The sequence below is a fragment of the Solanum pennellii genome, chromosome 2 (assembly GCF_001406875.1).
Source record: "Solanum pennellii chromosome 2, SPENNV200".
NCBI lineage: Eukaryota > Viridiplantae > Streptophyta > Magnoliopsida > Solanales > Solanaceae > Solanum > Solanum pennellii.
The window spans coordinates 48,504,958-48,522,235 of record NC_028638.1 but is presented as its reverse complement, the minus strand read 5'-3'; the positions used below and the strand labels follow the sequence as shown (position 1 = coordinate 48,522,235).

The following is a 17,278-nucleotide window of genomic DNA, read 5'->3' as shown; positions in this document are numbered from 1 at the left end:
TAGTCGGATATTTTTCTCCAACACCAAACCAAGTCAAACCAAACAACCAGTCGATTTTTTTTTCCGATTTGACTTGATTTGCAATTTGATTCGATTTTTGGTTCGATTTTTTACACCCATACTTCCAACATGGAGTTCTAAGTCCACACAAGAAATTTCAAACTTGAGACCTCCAACATGACAGTCTCAAGCCCAAATCATTGGGTCATCCCAGAGGATATATAAATTATGCTTAATCATACCAAACTTATACATTCGATGGCTATTTGTAAACTAGATCACCTAAAGACATTGAACCGTAATCATTCCATAAAGAAACCATATACTTGGAAAATTGATGGAAAATGTTCCCCACATAAAAGAAAACATAAAATAAATAAAGTGCTACTAGTGGTCCTATTTAGTTCCAGAACTAAAGTAGGTGCATTATACTAAAAAACTATTCTACTTTTAAGCCAAAAAGAAGATCTATTTTCTCTTTTGGCTTCCAAGAAACAAAAGAGAGCCAGAGGACTGCTTCTTTTTTTTTTTATTTTTTTTTTAAGAAATAAAAACACATCTTTTGTTGCTTTAATCCTTTTTTTAATTTATCTAGATCCATTTTTCCAATTTCTTTTTTAGAGTTTTATAACATATTTAAATGGTAAACCAAACTAAGGCAAATCAAGATTTCCACTTCTTCATCTCCAGCTTAAAACTTAAGGATTATAAGGAGAAAGAACTTCCAAGAATCTCATTAGATACAACTTTCTTTTTACAAAAAGGTCCATCAAAGAATCCCCTTACATGTGATCCTCCCAAAAAAATATTCATAAGCACTCCTCTGCAAAACATCACTGCCCTCTCCACAATGAACTAGTACTACTTTTTTATTAAACAAATAAAAAGATTTCAGCTAAAAAACTTAATTGTACCTGAATCAATGAATAATAAAACAAGCACAAGGCAACACCAAATAAAACATGCACATTCTTGTCAAATTTACTTGTCTGTGCTCCAAGAAACCTTATTGTGTTTGCTCCACTTGGTTGTGTCGCGTTCACTACCTCGCTTGTTTTATTGCTTACTTTCTTACTGCATTTTTAGTAGTTAACCATTTGTAAGTCTACGTTCTAACCCAAGATGATCATCAAAAAGAAATAGGGAAACAGTGATTTTACAGCTAATTTCAGCATGGGGAAATGAGAAGGACAAGGACAAAGAGTATGGGGAAAAAAAGGACAAAAATTTATGCTCACCTTCCTGGAAATATACAACTCCCGTGACCTGCATATATTCCCCACAAATGGAAAGACATAAGTTCAGAGCTTCAGCTAAATAATTTAGAATAGACTTCACTTTAAAAATAGGAAACAAGTGGAGCCCTATACTTGCTAGCTATATATATATATATATATATATAAACATGATATAAGTACTCTATTCTGGTTAAGTCAAACTCCACAAAACAACATATGCATTCTTGTGTTTCCATTCTATTGATAATATGTTAGTACTTTTATCTAATAACGGTGCTGTCTGGTCGAACTTATATGTACATCGTCATCTCCCACACAACACATATACCAAGGCCTAAGCAAGTTGAAACGAATCATGTGAAGTCGTTTGTCTTCGCGGAGATTCGAACTCTGGTTTCTTATGGTGTCAGTTTTCACCCATGGGTGCAAGTATGTTATTTTATATAAATTGTCTGGACCCTAAAATGGAGCATAAACTATATAAAAACTGAAATCCTATTTCAAATTTTATTTCCACCATCCAAGTTTAAATCTTCCATATCCAAGTGGGCACTAAAGTTCCATTGTGGGTCTGGTAACCACTAGCTCATGAATTATTTAGCATAACACGACATTTGTGATTAGAGTTGTCAGTGTATCATTAAATCAACTTAAGAAGGCCATTAAACATTCTTTATGGTTCATAAATTATTTTTGAATTGGATTGTTTTGTTGTTGTTTTTTTTCAAATGGGATGGTTCAAAGATATTTTACATTAAAATGTTGAACATGACATAGTTTGGGACAAAATGCTTAAATCACCTAATAAATAATTAACTTTTGTGTCATCCATTTCAGCTCTCTCATTGTAACAAACTTAAGTGTAGCTCATAAATCCACAACCAAAACTTCAAAACTTCAACTTAATGCATTGAACTAATATTTTCTTGAAATAGAAAGAAAACTAAATACACAGAGAAACTAAGATTATAATAGACTTACTTGGATCAGTTGTGGTGATCATGGCCACTCCCTTGAAGTCACAAGAACTAGGAGATCCCCCTTCTTTCTGATAATAGCTATCAAATGCATATGAAGCATGGTTCTTCACATCATTAGGCTGATAACAACTCTCCCCTGGCTGAATTTCAGAGCAATTTGCCCTCCCCGGTCCACAAGCCCAATCTAAAGCTGCCTGCATTGTCCTCTTATCAACCCCATCCATTGCTATGCAATACGTTTGGTTAGTGGTGTCATTAGCCAAGAATGTACCACTTCCAGACACATGAAGCAGGTAAACAGGCGTTGAATTCCCATGGAATAGCCCCCAATTTGCCTCGGACAATGGGGGTGACCTCAAATCCTCATTGAATAACTCATATATGTATACACTAGAAGTAATCTCCGGATGCAATGGTGTACCACTACGATCAATTATATGCTTAATTAAATTCGAGTTATAAGTATCAGCATTGTCAATTGTAGCATAAGGCTCTTTAGAATCCCCCTTTGAAGGCCATCCTGACTCTGTAACAAGAACTAGCACATCTGTAATATTAAGATTTTTCATGGAAAAATAGACTGAATCAATCATTGCATCAAGCACATTGGTGTAATGAAGCAAAGTATTAGGATCCACCATCTCTTTAGAAGGTGTCAAGGGCTTGAAAAGAGAGTTGTCTATAGGAACAACCCCTTTATTCTGCATAAACACATAATAAGGGTACAAATTCATCATCAGAGGTGACTCTGTCCTTGAACAAAACTGCAATAACTTAGAAAGGACAGAGCTCATGGACTGATTGAAAAAAGCTTGGGAAGGTGGAAAAGGGTCAAGAATAATGGAAGCAGCATTTGGGGTTGAAATCTTGATTTGGTTATGCAAATTTGCAGCCACTAAAGCACTATAAAGTGACTCAATTGCTGGCATAAGCAAAGGAGCTGAACTTGGCACAGTGGTCAAGATTTCATCCCCAACTGCTATTGCAGTGATAAGAGTTTCAGGGTAATAAGCTGCCACATTGCGCCCAATCCAGGCAGCTGCAGTAGTATTAGAGGACCCAATAGCAAGAATTTGGTTGTTAGGCACACTAATAATCACTCTTATTTTGGTCTTAGCTAGTGCTTTGAGTATATCAGGGTCAGCATCATAAAGCCTTATATGAGTTATCTTCTGTAATTGCAAAAAAGCAACCAAGTCTGCAGGTGAAAGCAAATTGGAAACATCTGTACCTATGTTCACTCCCACATATGGCTCATCTTTGTCTTGCTGCACTTTTATCTCTGCAACACATTCAAGAACCATATTCATAAGAAGAAGAAAAAAAATACAAAATCAAGAAACCCCCCCCCCCCCAAAAAAAAGACATGTTTTTTTTTCAAGATTGGTTCATAAATGTTACCTGGTGCGAAATTTGAACTTGAAGTGGAGAAGAAGCAGCAACAGAAGAGGACAAAGAAGAAGAAGAAAGGAGGGAAGTTTTTAGTATTTGCCATTAAAGAGAAGCTTGATGTTTTCTTGTATCATCTTCTGTTTCAGGTTCAGGTGGGGATTGCATTATCTTGAGAAATTTTTTGCTGTTTACTACTAATAGGGGCAATTGACATAAGGAATTTTTAACTTGCAAGATCTAAATTTGGAGTAAGCTATAAGAAAAAGAAAAACATATAAACAATTCTTGCAAGTAGAATGGACTTTAAGGTAGCTTTTGGTGCATTATTTTTACTGCAATGCTTATGCGCCAATAATGTTGGATATTATGTTCCTGTGGGGTAAGAATGACAATAATGACCTTGTGAACCGACAAGAAAATTGGAACAGTGACAAGTTTCTGCAATTTCTGAAGCACTTTCTTTGTTTCTCTAATGGGTTTGGTACAAAGTTGGAACAGTATAACGGGTTGTTTGGTTGAAATCTAAGAAAACTTAATTTCAGCAAAATATGTATAAACATGGAAAGAATAAAAAAAAAAAGTTCTCACATAGTAAAAGCTGCGTTTAGTAGGTTTGTATAAATGAATTTCGCGCATAACTACTGAAGCATTTAAACTGTCAACTGCATTGAGTTATGTTGAATTTTAAAATGTCAATTGTGTACAGGACCATTTGTATATAAGTATTCCTCACATAATAATTACTTCATTACTGTTTACAGTATGATCATATTTTGATGAAATCCCTACATCATAATAAACTAAACAACTCTAATTTAATGTGCGAAATAATAGAAAGTTTTCTGAAAGATTAAAAAAATAAATTGTAAATAAAGACAAGATTTTTACTGAACACTAGGCTACTTGTTGGAATTCTTTTGAGATACTTCTCAAATTCCAGGCTGGCTATTAGATACCTGACTTTGCACTTGTGTAATGACTGAAGTGACCCCATCACAGTTTCTTCAGAGAAAGGTAAAAAAAAATGGAAAATAAAAACATGTGGAGGGAGAGACATTGGTTGGCTGACACAAAAAAGAACCCTAAGACAAATACACAACAGCTTTTTTCTATTAAAGCTATTTCAGAAAGAAATTACAGTGGCCTTTATTTATACCACTTTTAAGTTTTCAATTTTTCAAAAAGAAGAAATTATAGGTTTGTAAATTGTAATGTACTCTGAGCGTCCATGACTTCAACACTGTCTTCATTCCTTGGTATCAAAATCCATCTCCTTTATTGTCTGTAATGTACTCTGCCAACAAAGTTAAGGTAATTAGTTAATGATCAACACACTCTATCAAATTATAAAAAGTGAAGTTTAATAGTATTTGGGTTAATACTTATGCATACTTGTTTCTAAGATCACCTATATACATGATCAACACTGATTCTCCACCTATATACATGACCAGCACTGATTCTCCATAAAGAGATATACATACATCCCCTTTGAGGCAAAAAATAAACAAAAAAAAAGAGAGCAACACAAAAAAAAAAGAAACATATGTCCTTCCAGAAACAGACAAGAAGTAAAATCACCAGTTTCGTGCTTTCTAGTATCAAAAAGAATGTGGAGATCAACAAAAGAGAGATTCCCACAGCATAGGTAATGTTAGATCTAGTGATAGTAAGATATCTAAGTTCTCCCACAAGCTCTGATCCCTGCATCATCCAAGGGTTCTTTTCTCTTCTCTTCAAGCTTATGATTTTCTTCTATAGGGCTAATTGCGGCCTTGCAAGTTGCAACCTAACACCCATGTTCTCTTCAAACCAAGGACATAACTGGAGAGATGGCTCTACTTCTTATCTCGAGAAACAGGCAGGAAAAAGTTCAAGTATAAGGCCTCTTAAGTTGCATGATCTTATTTCTTATCAAAGCCAGATTACAAGAGAAGATCTCCTATTCTCTCAGAAGTCAGAACTATGTGGTTCCAAGTACATAGCTGAGCATCAAGCTCAAGTGAATTTATGAGTTCACCCTAGAGTCAAGTTCATAATGAATAGACCAAAATAGGACAAAAGCCTAAGATGCTTTTGAAGACATTTAAGGTCACGTGGATAAAGAGTCTTTAGAATCCTAATGCACAATTAAAAACAGTGGTGAAACAGAATTTTATAATTACATATATAAAAAAAGGTTCCAATACATTTGCGGCAAAGCAATCTCGAGAATTGTCCTTTAATTTGCATCAAGCAAGCACTGCCAGTAGACACTCTTATAAGACATTCTAAACTAATCAGCTGTATGTAGGAGAATCCTATTTTTGATAATTAATATGATGTACAGTTGTTCATTCCAATTAGGAGTCATACCATTCTTGTAGTAAGAAATCTTGTCACTTTCAAGCTATGGCTCATCTCTTCAAGTCACCCTTTGCTAAACCTATGTCAATTGCCATCAATTCTATGAAAGTAAAGTTGTGTGCTTGTTGACAGGTGTAAAAGGCAGGAAGTGTACTTCTTGAGTCCCACCTCTAGCCTAGAGAGAGCACGAATAATATAAAAACTCAGGTATTAGTAAGTCGGTGCACTTCTCTGAACATGAAAGTTGCTAATGATTCCTAACAGAAATGACAGGATTAAACAGCCTCTAGCATGGAATATGCGTGAACAAGAGAAAGTAGGATCCACAAGCAAAAATTAGGAAACCTTGAAGAAACGCAGTTAAGAATATGCATGAACAAGTGAAAGTAGGATCCACAAGCAAAAATTAGGAAACATTGAAGAAATGCAGTTAACTGGTAATAAACATTATTTTACAATTATACAGGGTCAGAGGTGGACGTATCCATAAGAAGCAGAATATAGCCACTTAAATAAACATTTAACGAAAACATAACTTCTATCAGAAATTTTTAGCAACCCATGACATCTTTCATCAAATCTAACTCATTCTACCACTAAAACTCTCACCAATCACGAAATCTCAACTAGGTTCACTTTTGAGCCCATTGTAATGGAAGTTATGGAAAATTAGTTACTAATACTCAATGGCATATGGGTAGATTTTGTACATAAGGAATTCCATCAGTACAAGTCTAATAATATTAAGTTTTTCCACTAATTATACAAACTGAAACCTGTCAACCTAGGAGGTAAAATACAAGTTATAACTAAAACTGTAGTAAGATGAAGTTTGTGTGTTACCTATTATGGACATTCCGGAACATGTGAATCAATCTTAAGTAGACAAAGAAACAAGTTTCCTGAACAATCAGTTTGTCAACTCCAGAAGTTGCAATTTTTAACTTTCATCACCTGACATATCATGAGGAATTCACAAGCTTTGTGCGTCGAGTTACGGGATCAACTTCTACTCGAAGCCCAAGTCTAACAAGTTCTGGAACATCTACGGTTCCTTGAAGCTCCAAATCAGTAATAGCCCCTTGGTTTTCTGCATTCCCTTCCAATAGGTTTCGCACACACCAGATTCCCCACTCCCTTAAGAATGGATTATCTTCATCTATAACACACTGTTGTAGCAGTAAAAGGATCCCATTTTTATCCCTAATCTCATCTTGGACATGCCTTCTCCTATAAGCACAATTTCCAAGGATGGCAACAATATCTCTCCGGAAACCTTGGTATGGACAACACCTAAATGAAGAAGGTATTGTCCCCTCCTTGATCTGATCCTGCTTCATTGCTTTCCTAATTGTCGTTGGAGGTTCAAGATCCCGAAGCAAGTTCAAAAGAAATTCAATAAGCCCAGAGGAAACAAGTACGTCCACAACATCCCTTGAACTTTCTTCCTTCGAGCTTGATAAGTGATCAGAAGCGCAAATATCTCTCATGATGGTGAGAGAGTATCCTAGAACATCAATAGGAGCAGACCCCACTGGAAGATCACTTTTCCCTCTTATTGAAAAATCAACAACCCCAGAAGCACTCTTCAATATCCCAAAGATACTTCGAGCAAAATCATGAGAAACAACAATATGCTCTACTCGTTCATTCAAGATTTCTGAAAGTATACTCAAGAGATAAGGCTGCTCAATAACAAACTGATCAGCTACATGTGCAACAACACCATTGTTCTCAACGGAAGGATATGAATGTAATTTGAAGAAAATTGATGAGATGTGGGAGCCCTCAATGCAAAGTTTTGAGAGTAACAACTTCAACCAAACTTCTTTAAGACCAACTGCAAAAGAGTAGGAACGCATAAGCTTACCATAATAATCAAATAACAGAAGTTCTAATAAATCAGAAGCTACAAAATTCACTGGTCTTTACCGGCTAATGCAGTACGCAAAATTTCAAACAGAATGGGCAACCCTTGCTGTGAACATAAATCGGTAAGCAGTCCATCCGTACCATCACAGCAAGTGTAAATGACCATACATAAAGGATCACATATTTCCTGGTTTCTAACTCTAGCAATCTTCAAGAACTTATGAGGAAACAATTGGTACCACACATCACATTGACGTTCTCCTCCACCCACTGAGTAGTTTCCTAGAAGTTGCAGCCCAACTCGAATAATCATACAATCAGGATCAGGAGAAAGTCCTACAGACATAATAACATCCAAGACAATTTCAACTCCTCTTTGTTGAAGAAAGTCATTCTGATTTCTTATCTCCCCAGCACACAGATTTCTAAGTACCTTAAGAGACAATAAAAGGAGGTTACGGTAAGAGATAGATGACAGAGAGTGGCAGAGATGGAGGACAGTGGTGACAACATTCTTGGACGACAGATCTAACCGTCCACCCCGCTCCTTGGAAAGTTCTATCAGCTTGTCGAGTGCCGTTTCTAAAGAAGATGAGTTTGACACAAGTAATAATTCTTTGGCAACATTTTCTGGAATTGTAAGCTCTGATACAATTTGATCATCCATAGTAACAACTTTATCATCCATTATCTAACAAGGAATGCAGAAAAAATGATCAAATTAATGAGAAGGATCAGTTTGCTAAAACAACTCTTAATTGCACTTGAAAAAGTGCATACTGTATTGAGTATTGAACATCACAATGAGTTTAATACTAATAAAGCTTATCTAACTGAAAGATAAACCTATATAAATACAACATATGAACATAAACTAAAATCTAAAGCTTAAAAAAGAGAGGAAAGTAAATTTGAACGGAACAATTACGTCTTACCTGAGGAGGAAGAAAATTGAAGCACCAAAACAAAGAGAGAAAGGAGAAGGAAAATTTGGGAAACCTAGGGTTCTATTGTTTTCAGTTAAGCTCTATTAATTATAAACCTTCATTTTATACCCTTTTTTTTACACCATAAATAGGGGGTCGGTCGGGTGGGGAAAATGGGAGGTGAATCGACTAAATTTCTCATCGATGTTTTGTAAAAAAAAAGTTATTTTAATTATAAAAAAAATTATATAATTTTGAAATAATAAAAAGATATCATATAAATTGAGACTAAGAGATCGAAATAAAAACATATTAGGTAGAGTTGTCAATATGGGCTAGGCTTGTTGGGCCGGCCTGGCCTAGCACGGGATTTAATAGGGTTGGGTTATGATTTTTGGAGTCCATTTGAGAAAAAAAACTTTTTAGTCCGGCCTGAATAAGTCTGCTGATTTGTGGGGCTTGATAAATATCGATAGGGCTGGCCCGTGGGCCAACAAAAATTTATTAAAAAAATATAATATAATATTAAAATTTAAAATTAAAGAGAGTCCAAACTTAAAACAATTAGGTTAATATTTTTATTTAGATATTCATACTTTTACTTGAAAAAAAAAACTTAATAAATATTATAAAGATAATTTTATTTATATATTTGATTAAAAAGTAGTAATATTAATCTCATGTAATATTGTTTTGTCGATATTTATGATAATATTTTTACATTATAATTTATGATTTAATTTAATAATTCGAAAAATAATATAATTTTTAAAAAGGTGGACTGGTCCGGCAAGCCTGTAGCCCACATACTTGTGGGTTGGACCGGCCGTTTTCTGGCCCATATCCAAAATGGACTAGCCCGGCCAGCCTGTAGCCCACATACTTGTGGGTTGGACCGGCCGTTTTCTGGCTCATATCCAAAATGGACTAGCCCGGCATGACCCGTAACCGAAGCCTATATGGATTACCTGAATAGGGTGGCTAGCCCATATTGACGGCTCTAATATTAGGAGATACCACCTTATTCCTTTGAACTCATTTTCGGTATTGGTGGTCTTAATTTTCTAATGAAACTTTCTTTGTTCTATTTGAACCATGCACAATTTAATATTTACATGAATTCTTTTCCTGTTTCGAATTAAATATACAAAGAATTTTAAAAAAGAAGCTACTATGTCAATAAGTATTTTTTAATCATCAAAACTTTTGAAATACCACAATAGAAGGTAAAGTGCTCGAATTCTATATTTATGATTAATTAATAATAAAGACCGCAATCATTATTGGTGTGGTTGAATATTGCAATTATCTGATAGGTCTTCAATTTGGTGTTCTTGATGGTGAACCTTGACTGGTCTCCACACTCACCATTTTTATGAGTTATGACATAGTGCTTCAACCTTTTGTGAGTACAATTTTTCCTGTCATATAATGGTATTAATCAAGGTTTTTGCTGTAGCATAGACGGATTCAGGACAAAGGAATCGAAATCATTTCTCATAATAAACGCTAATAGCGTGAATGAACTCGGAAAAATACAGCCAAGAATTCTCTAATAAAAGTTAAGAGAGAGTTGTTCTTAATTATAGAGACATTAAGGGAATTAGAAGAAGAATGAGAGAAGATGGGCAAAATCTATAATATGGAGAAAGTAAACACTCAACAAAATTGAGCCCTCAGACATATATACTTCTCTATTTGAGAAGGATGGGATGGGAAAGTAATAAAAACTTATTTGTCTTCTTCTTATGTAAGAACTAAGGAAAATAAAATGCAGAGGAGGAGAAGGGAGAGCCACCATATACCAAAAACACTATACAAGAAGAAACAACTTAGAAAGCACAAAGAGGAAGGTGCTGCATCTTGCCACCATTCTTCACTATATTCTACCAACTCCCCCATATCTCCCTCTTTGTCAAAACAATGGTGATTGATCAAAAACACCAGTTGCTTTTCATCTGAGAGCATTCACAAAAGCCAGCAAGGAGTCCACGTCCCTCTTCTCTGAAGGGTACTTAATGGCCTTTGAAGAGTGCTTTGGGAAGAAGAGTATTGTAGGGAAGCTGCCAAGCTGCAATTCTTGTTGTGCAAATGCTTTCTGGTCACCATCTGCCCTGAATTTCCCTACTTTCACACCAGAACCAGCCAACTTCTCAGCCAATTCAACATAGGATCCTTCCATTGCCTGGCAAAATTGGCACCAAGGTGCATAAAGAACAACGAGCCAAGGCTCTCTTCGGTCTTCCAATTTTAGTAGGTTCTCAACTCCAGGCTTACTCAAGGTAACAATGTCCTTGGTATCAAAAATATCAGCAACAGTAGCAGTACCATTTGTTTGGGCAGCGCCATTTACAGTTTCATCCTTGATGTTGCCCTTGTGCAAGCCACACTCCTTGGCCTTGGCATCTTCCCACCACCATCTTCCCTCTCTCTCGTGTTGCCCTGGTAGAACTGGCCTTGTGCAAGGTTCGCATCCAATGGATACATATCCTTGAGAATGCAATGAGTTCACAGGCACATTCATGGCACGCAGGAAATTCCAAATATCTTTTCCGTCCACATTAGCCACAGGGTTCCACTTCACCAAGCTACCAGCACCGCCATCCAACCCCTCAAAAGAAGGGTCCACCTGAACAATGGGGATTTCTGATCGAGTTCCAGGGGACTGATCTTTACGCTGGCCTGTGATCCAGGCGCGTAAGCCCTTTAGAGCTCTCCTCAAAGGCCTAACCTTCCTTACACGGCAACACTCTTGGTGGCCATCCTCATAGAAAGAGAAAAGCCCTTTGGTCCTAACCAAGGCCTGAACTTCAACTGAATCAGGGAACATGTATTCAATGCGAATGCCATAGTGCTTCTCCACTGTGTCAAATAATTGGTATGTCTCCGGGTTCAACCTCCCAGTATCAAGGCTGAATACTCTGTATGGTCGTCCAGTTAAATGTGCGTACTCTATCAAAGCAACATCTTCAGCACCACTGCAATATAAGAAAATTATCAAAGAGCTGCATTAGGGACAGAAACACATAAAAATCATCATTCTGCTAGTCTGCTACAATATAAAATAGAGCAATAGAGACAGCTCTCAAATGAATCTGACTTTTTGATGGACAAGTTAAATAGCTCACATATCAGAACGCCGTACTCAAAACAATATGCCTTATTCACCACAGCTCCCATAGCAAAATTTCAAACAAAACATAGACTATCAAGTGAAAAAGATAAAATTAGCAAATGCCGCAAAGCAAAACAAGTTCCCCTTGGCATTGATCAAGCAGCAATTTTTGCAAAAGTCCATAGATAGATCAGCAAGGTTCACAACAATCCACTCTTACTATTTTTCTTTATTGTGTTGTTCACATGTAACATAAAACAAATACTTCCTGACTGCTTCAATTACCAAAACTCATTAGTATTCTAGTCTAGCTTATAAGTATTAAACACTCATGTGATATCAATATGGAAAAGCTCAATCAAACATATAAGAACAAGATATTTAAGAAATAGAAATAAGTATCACAAGCATAGTTTTATTGGTTTAGATGACTAAACATTTTTTTGTCCCCAAATCATGAAATTATTCATCCCTAACACCTTACACTTCCCTAGTTAGAAGAAGCCTCTGGTTGTTTTTCAACATTTATTGTGCACATCATAGAGAACATCATCCATATAATACAACCTAAAATCATTTGAACAGAAACTAGGCTCACACTAAAGCAAGATTTAAAAAAACTGTACCTGAAAGCAATAGCAATGTCATCTCCAAATTTCTCAAGTGCTTTGTCCATAACCTCAAGAGGGGAAGCATTTTGAAGCTCCTTAGCCAATTTCTCAAAGTCCTCTGCCTCAACACTCTCTCCTACCTCTGCAAATTCACCAAAAAAGCAAACACACACAGCCCAAGAGTCATTACCACCCTTCAACATCATCAAAAAAACGAACACATGCAAAGACAAATATTGAAAATTTCATGTACCAGGAGCCACGATGGTAGCTGCTGACGGAACTATTGAATCATTCCTCTTAGGTTCAGCATACAATGGCTTCACTGCCGAACGCCTCCGAGAATTCAAAACAGTCGACGACAATAGTTGAGGCCTATCCAATGGCTGAAAGGTACCCAATTGGGATACTGCAAACACCAAACAGAATAAACAAATATATAAATAATAAATCCCAAAAAAATGAAATAGAACCTAAGAATAATTGAACCCAGATGCAAAATTGTCGGCAAATATCAAATTCAACTACATGGGTATAAAAAAAACAACTTCTTTAAAATCTGAAGAAAAAAAAAAGGAGCAAATGATCAATTTTCCAACCCAAATATATCACACGCAAGGAAAGAAATTCGAAACTTATCATATCGCGCATAAATCTGAAACAATAACTGAAGAATACACTAACCCAGATGCTAAATTGATTAAAAAAAAGTTAACCCAACAGAAAATTCGAACCCATATGCTAAAATGCTTCAAATTATAGGATAAAGATGAAAACTTTAGAAGGAATAAGTAAAAAGGGTACCTTTGGGATGTTCATAAGAAGAAGATGAAGAAGACAAAGAGCCATGAATTGCAGATGAAGAAGTGAAAGTGAAAGCCATTTCTACAACAAAGAGAGATTAATTTCACAGAGATAAAGAACAATTTGTTCCAGCAAAGAAACCGCTAAATTTCTTTGTGAAATATAGAAGAAGATGGTGATGGGAAGAAGTCCGTGAGTGTGCGTTGAACACAGAGGAAATCATGGCGAGAAGTATTAAAGGGGACCTGAGAACAGGGCATTCTTCTAGGTTCATTGAACCTGGACGTGATTTGGGATTTGAATGAGAGTCTGACGTGGCGTGTTTTGATTGGCTGATCGTCAAATTATACCTCAGCCTTCGGTCATGTGGTAGGCCGCCGAGAGAAAGTGAGAGGAAGGATTCGTGGTGGAGAGAGAATAGTCATTTCACACCAGTCAAAAGTTTCTCTAGATTCTGGTCTACATTTCTTTTTTTATTTAAATTTAAATGTAATAATAATTATTATTATGTTTTGACAAATTAAAGATTTGTGGCTCCAGTTGTATATTTTGAAGTCCGGAATTTAAATAAACCATAAAAATTAGAAGTGGTCAAAATAAGTCACTATTTTATTTCAGAAAATAAGTTTAGTGGAAGAAAATATTTCATATTATCCAATTTTTTAAACATTTTTCGTTAGTGTCATAATGTATATTTTTAATATATAACGAAATTTTTTCTTACACTTAAGTGTAAATTTTTCTAAGTGTAAGTTTTTCTTCCACTTTATATAGTGTAAGTTTTTCTTTCACTTTATAAAGTGAAACTTATTCTTACACTTTATAACAGGAATATTTTTTACGTTTTGAAGAAGCTCTTTTAGTGTTGTCATACAATTATATTGATTTGACATATCATAAAAATGAAAAAAAAACACTATGTATTTTTATTTTTTTATTCTGAATAATCTTTCAATCTATATTTAAGGACGTTTAAACATAGTTGATAGCACCTACAACATAAACTCTTCTATATTTGTTATTTCAATCTCAAAAAAAAGTGTCCTCTACACCTAAAGTTAAAGTTACAATTTATTGGGATGACAAAATTATACATGACGGAAATATCATTTATTATAATTGTCCTCCCAAACACAATGCTAATGTTCAATATCATAGATTTATTTCATCAATTTATAAAATAATGGTATAAATAGCATTGATTATAATTTGATTATAGTCGGAAAATATCCTACTTCATTTTTATCACATGGACAAGTAAATTTGGAGAGTGGATTATCTATAATGACGAATCGTTGACCGACTTTTTTAGGGTTCCAAATGACTACATAGATCAAATTAAGTTAACAATACTTGAAATTTATGTTAGGAAGGAGCCTAAGATTAGTCAACAACCTTCTCCTTTATCAGTCAATGTCCATCCCCAATTAGAAAATTGTAATAGCGTTGATGGATTTTCGATAACTTAATCTACTAATTTTTCTAACATGACTCATTATCAAAATATTCTTACCGGCCAATATGATTTTGATTTAAAGAAAACTATCAAATGTTTCATGAATGGTGCTATTTATATTGAAAAAGGCATGTTATTCAATTCGAAGAAGCAGTTGCAAATAGCAGTTTCAACTTCTACATTTGAAGATAGCAAGGGAGTGCTTTGTTTAAATCGACAAAGAAATCATGGCGATTTGTTTGCAGGCGTGTAGAACAAGGATGTCGATTTAGGTTGACTTCTTTTATTGATAAACATACTAACATGTGAAAAGTTAGAAAATACATTAAAGAACATACATGTGATATGGGTACGTGCCGCAAAGGACATTTCAACTTGGATATTGAGATGATTGCTAACGTCCTCCGTGTTGATATAGAAAGAACGCCAAGGTACTATTTTATCCTTTGATGATTTTTATTTAATAAGAAAATATTCATTTTTTATTTGATAATTAATATTATTATTACTTTTCAGGTTTCCCTTCAAAGACTGTCAAATAGTCATCATTAAAGCATATGACAGTTCGATAAGTAGAAGAAAAGTCTATCTTGATCACAAGCGGGCTTTTAAAAAAGTCTATGGTACTTGGGAGGGTTCTTTTGAAAAAGTCTATGGTCTCCTCAACACGTTTATGAAGTCGGTGCAAACGAAATAAATTGCAGGCATCATTCATGCGCACCGTCCTCATAAGGCTACTAAATGGTATCTCGCATTTGCGTAACAATTTTGATTTATGCTCATGCTGAGAGAGAAGAAGTGTACGATCGATCTGTCCAGGATTCACAACACGCTCCATTATATACTGTAAGAAAAATTATATTAATTCGTTTAGTATAATTATATCTTGACAAATTAAATCGTAAATTATCTTCAAACAAATAATTGTACGAGAGTTTAAGAATCTCTAACTTCAGCAAGTCAATTCAATGTGTTATTTGTCGAGTCAACCACAAGAAAATAAAATAGAAAAAAAAGAACCAAAAGAAAGATATATCTAAAGAGAAAGAGATGGAACCATATATTGGAACAATTGAGGGATGACTATATGTTTGATGAATTTTGTGTTCAGTTTTGGGGACAAATTTAACCAATTGAATAATAAGAATATAATCATTCGTGCAATTTCAATTTTGAAAAGGTATCGATCGAGTATCGAATTAATATATGAAACTTTGATTGAGATAATTCTTAGACAAACAAGCCTATATGTATAGCGTTAATCATCCTATTAGACTGATTTGATATTAGAAAATTTGTTGTTAAATTTTTTAAGGATCTAGACATATTTTATGTACATAAAATAATACTCTGCTGTTATTTATTTTTTGTACTTTGATGGGATCTAAATAGTACTTTGGACACGTTGTACGTGGTAAAGTTAAAAATGCCGACATGAACAAACGTATTGAGTGTTCATCTAGTATTAAAAAACATGAGATGGAAAGGTCTAATTCAGTCTAAATATTATTTTTGCAGTACCAATCCAATAGTGTAATTCTTTTTCTTTCTTTTGAATTAAAGATTTTTTTCTAACTCAATATAGTAATCGAATGCACATAGAATTAAAGACTTCTTTTTCTACTTTTTTCCTAACAGGTTGATTATATATGTATTGAAAAAGAGTAGAATTGAATGAGAAAAAGGAAAATATTTAGTGTAATTCCTTTTGAGTAATTGAAAGTGATCAAAATTAGAACTTCATAACATTTCAGAAAACGGATGGCACAAAAACGCAGTTACTTACAACACACTCAACTGACCCATTTGAACCACTAGGCAAAATGATACTATACTAGACACAAGATGAGAAAAATGAAACACACTCAAAGTAAAGAAAATATGAGATGTTAAAGAAGTATCTAATTTATATAATTTGTAGGGTCGGATTGTTAAGTTATTGGGTTGTGCTATTTCGAAATTTTGATTTGTTTAGTGTGGGGCCACTTCAGTTGTCGGATTGGGACCATCAAATGTTAATCTTCAAAGTGAAAAAAAACTTTGGAAGTCATGAAAGTGAAAGGGAGAAGGAGAAGGTGAAAAGGTAAAGTAATTTTTTACAAATCTTCCACTTTATAAAGTGTAAGATATTCTTCCACTTTATGAAGTGGAAGAAAAAGTTCCACTTTACTTACACCTAATAAAGTGTAAGAAAAAGTTCACTTTACTTACACTTAATAAAGTGTAAGAAAAAGTTCCGTTATATATTAAAAATACGTGTTACGGCACTAACGAAAAACGTTTAGAAAATTAGATAAAGTGAAACTTTTTTCTTCACTAAGCTTATTTTAGTTACTTACTAAAATAATGACTTATTTTAATCACTTTTAAATTTTTATGACTTATTTAAGTTTCGGACTCTATATTTTGGGGAAAGTTTATATCAAACACAATCATTTGGTTCAATACGAGGTAGTATAAAACCTTTTGCAATTTATATGGTATGAAAAATAAGTATCTATGCATTACAATATCCATTTTGATAACTGGTCCGGAATA

The 17,278-nt window shown here is 34.6% G+C and overlaps 2 protein-coding genes across 6 annotated transcripts; both read right to left on the bottom strand.

Moving 5' to 3' along the window:
• Window positions 1-705: 705 nt before the first annotated feature.
• LOC107011211 (glucan endo-1,3-beta-glucosidase 1) lies at window positions 706-8,890 on the bottom strand. Of its 5 annotated transcripts, XM_015210618.2 has the most exons (6): window positions 6,800-6,921; window positions 5,966-6,035; window positions 3,620-4,904; window positions 2,220-3,500; window positions 1,239-1,266; window positions 706-1,074 (listed from the first exon to the last, which is right to left on the bottom strand). In XM_015210618.2, exons 3-6 carry the CDS (start codon window positions 3,711-3,713, stop codon window positions 873-875), a joined length of 1,605 nt encoding a protein of 534 aa, XP_015066104.1. In that variant the 5' UTR covers window positions 3,714-4,904; window positions 5,966-6,035; window positions 6,800-6,921; the 3' UTR covers window positions 706-872. The 5 variants fall into 5 exon arrangements, 2 of the variants coding, with proteins under 2 accessions (XP_015066104.1, XP_015066105.1); XR_003576494.1 differs by lacking the exons at window positions 706-1,074; window positions 1,239-1,266; window positions 2,220-3,500 and adding exons at window positions 7,889-8,519; window positions 8,764-8,890 and having other exon boundaries at window positions 4,253-4,904; window positions 5,966-6,131; window positions 6,800-7,796; XR_003576495.1 differs by lacking the exons at window positions 706-1,074; window positions 1,239-1,266; window positions 2,220-3,500 and adding exons at window positions 7,889-8,519; window positions 8,764-8,890 and having other exon boundaries at window positions 4,253-4,904; window positions 5,966-6,131; window positions 6,911-7,796.
• Window positions 8,891-10,357: 1,467 nt separating this feature from the next.
• On the bottom strand, window positions 10,358-13,509 carry LOC107011261 (5'-adenylylsulfate reductase 3, chloroplastic-like). Its single transcript, XM_015210679.2, has 4 exons — window positions 13,285-13,509; window positions 12,734-12,889; window positions 12,496-12,622; window positions 10,358-11,732 (listed from the first exon to the last, which is right to left on the bottom strand). Exons 1-4 carry the CDS (start codon window positions 13,361-13,363, stop codon window positions 10,709-10,711), a joined length of 1,386 nt encoding a protein of 461 aa, XP_015066165.1. The 5' UTR covers window positions 13,364-13,509; the 3' UTR covers window positions 10,358-10,708.
• Window positions 13,510-17,278: the final 3,769 nt, after the last annotated feature.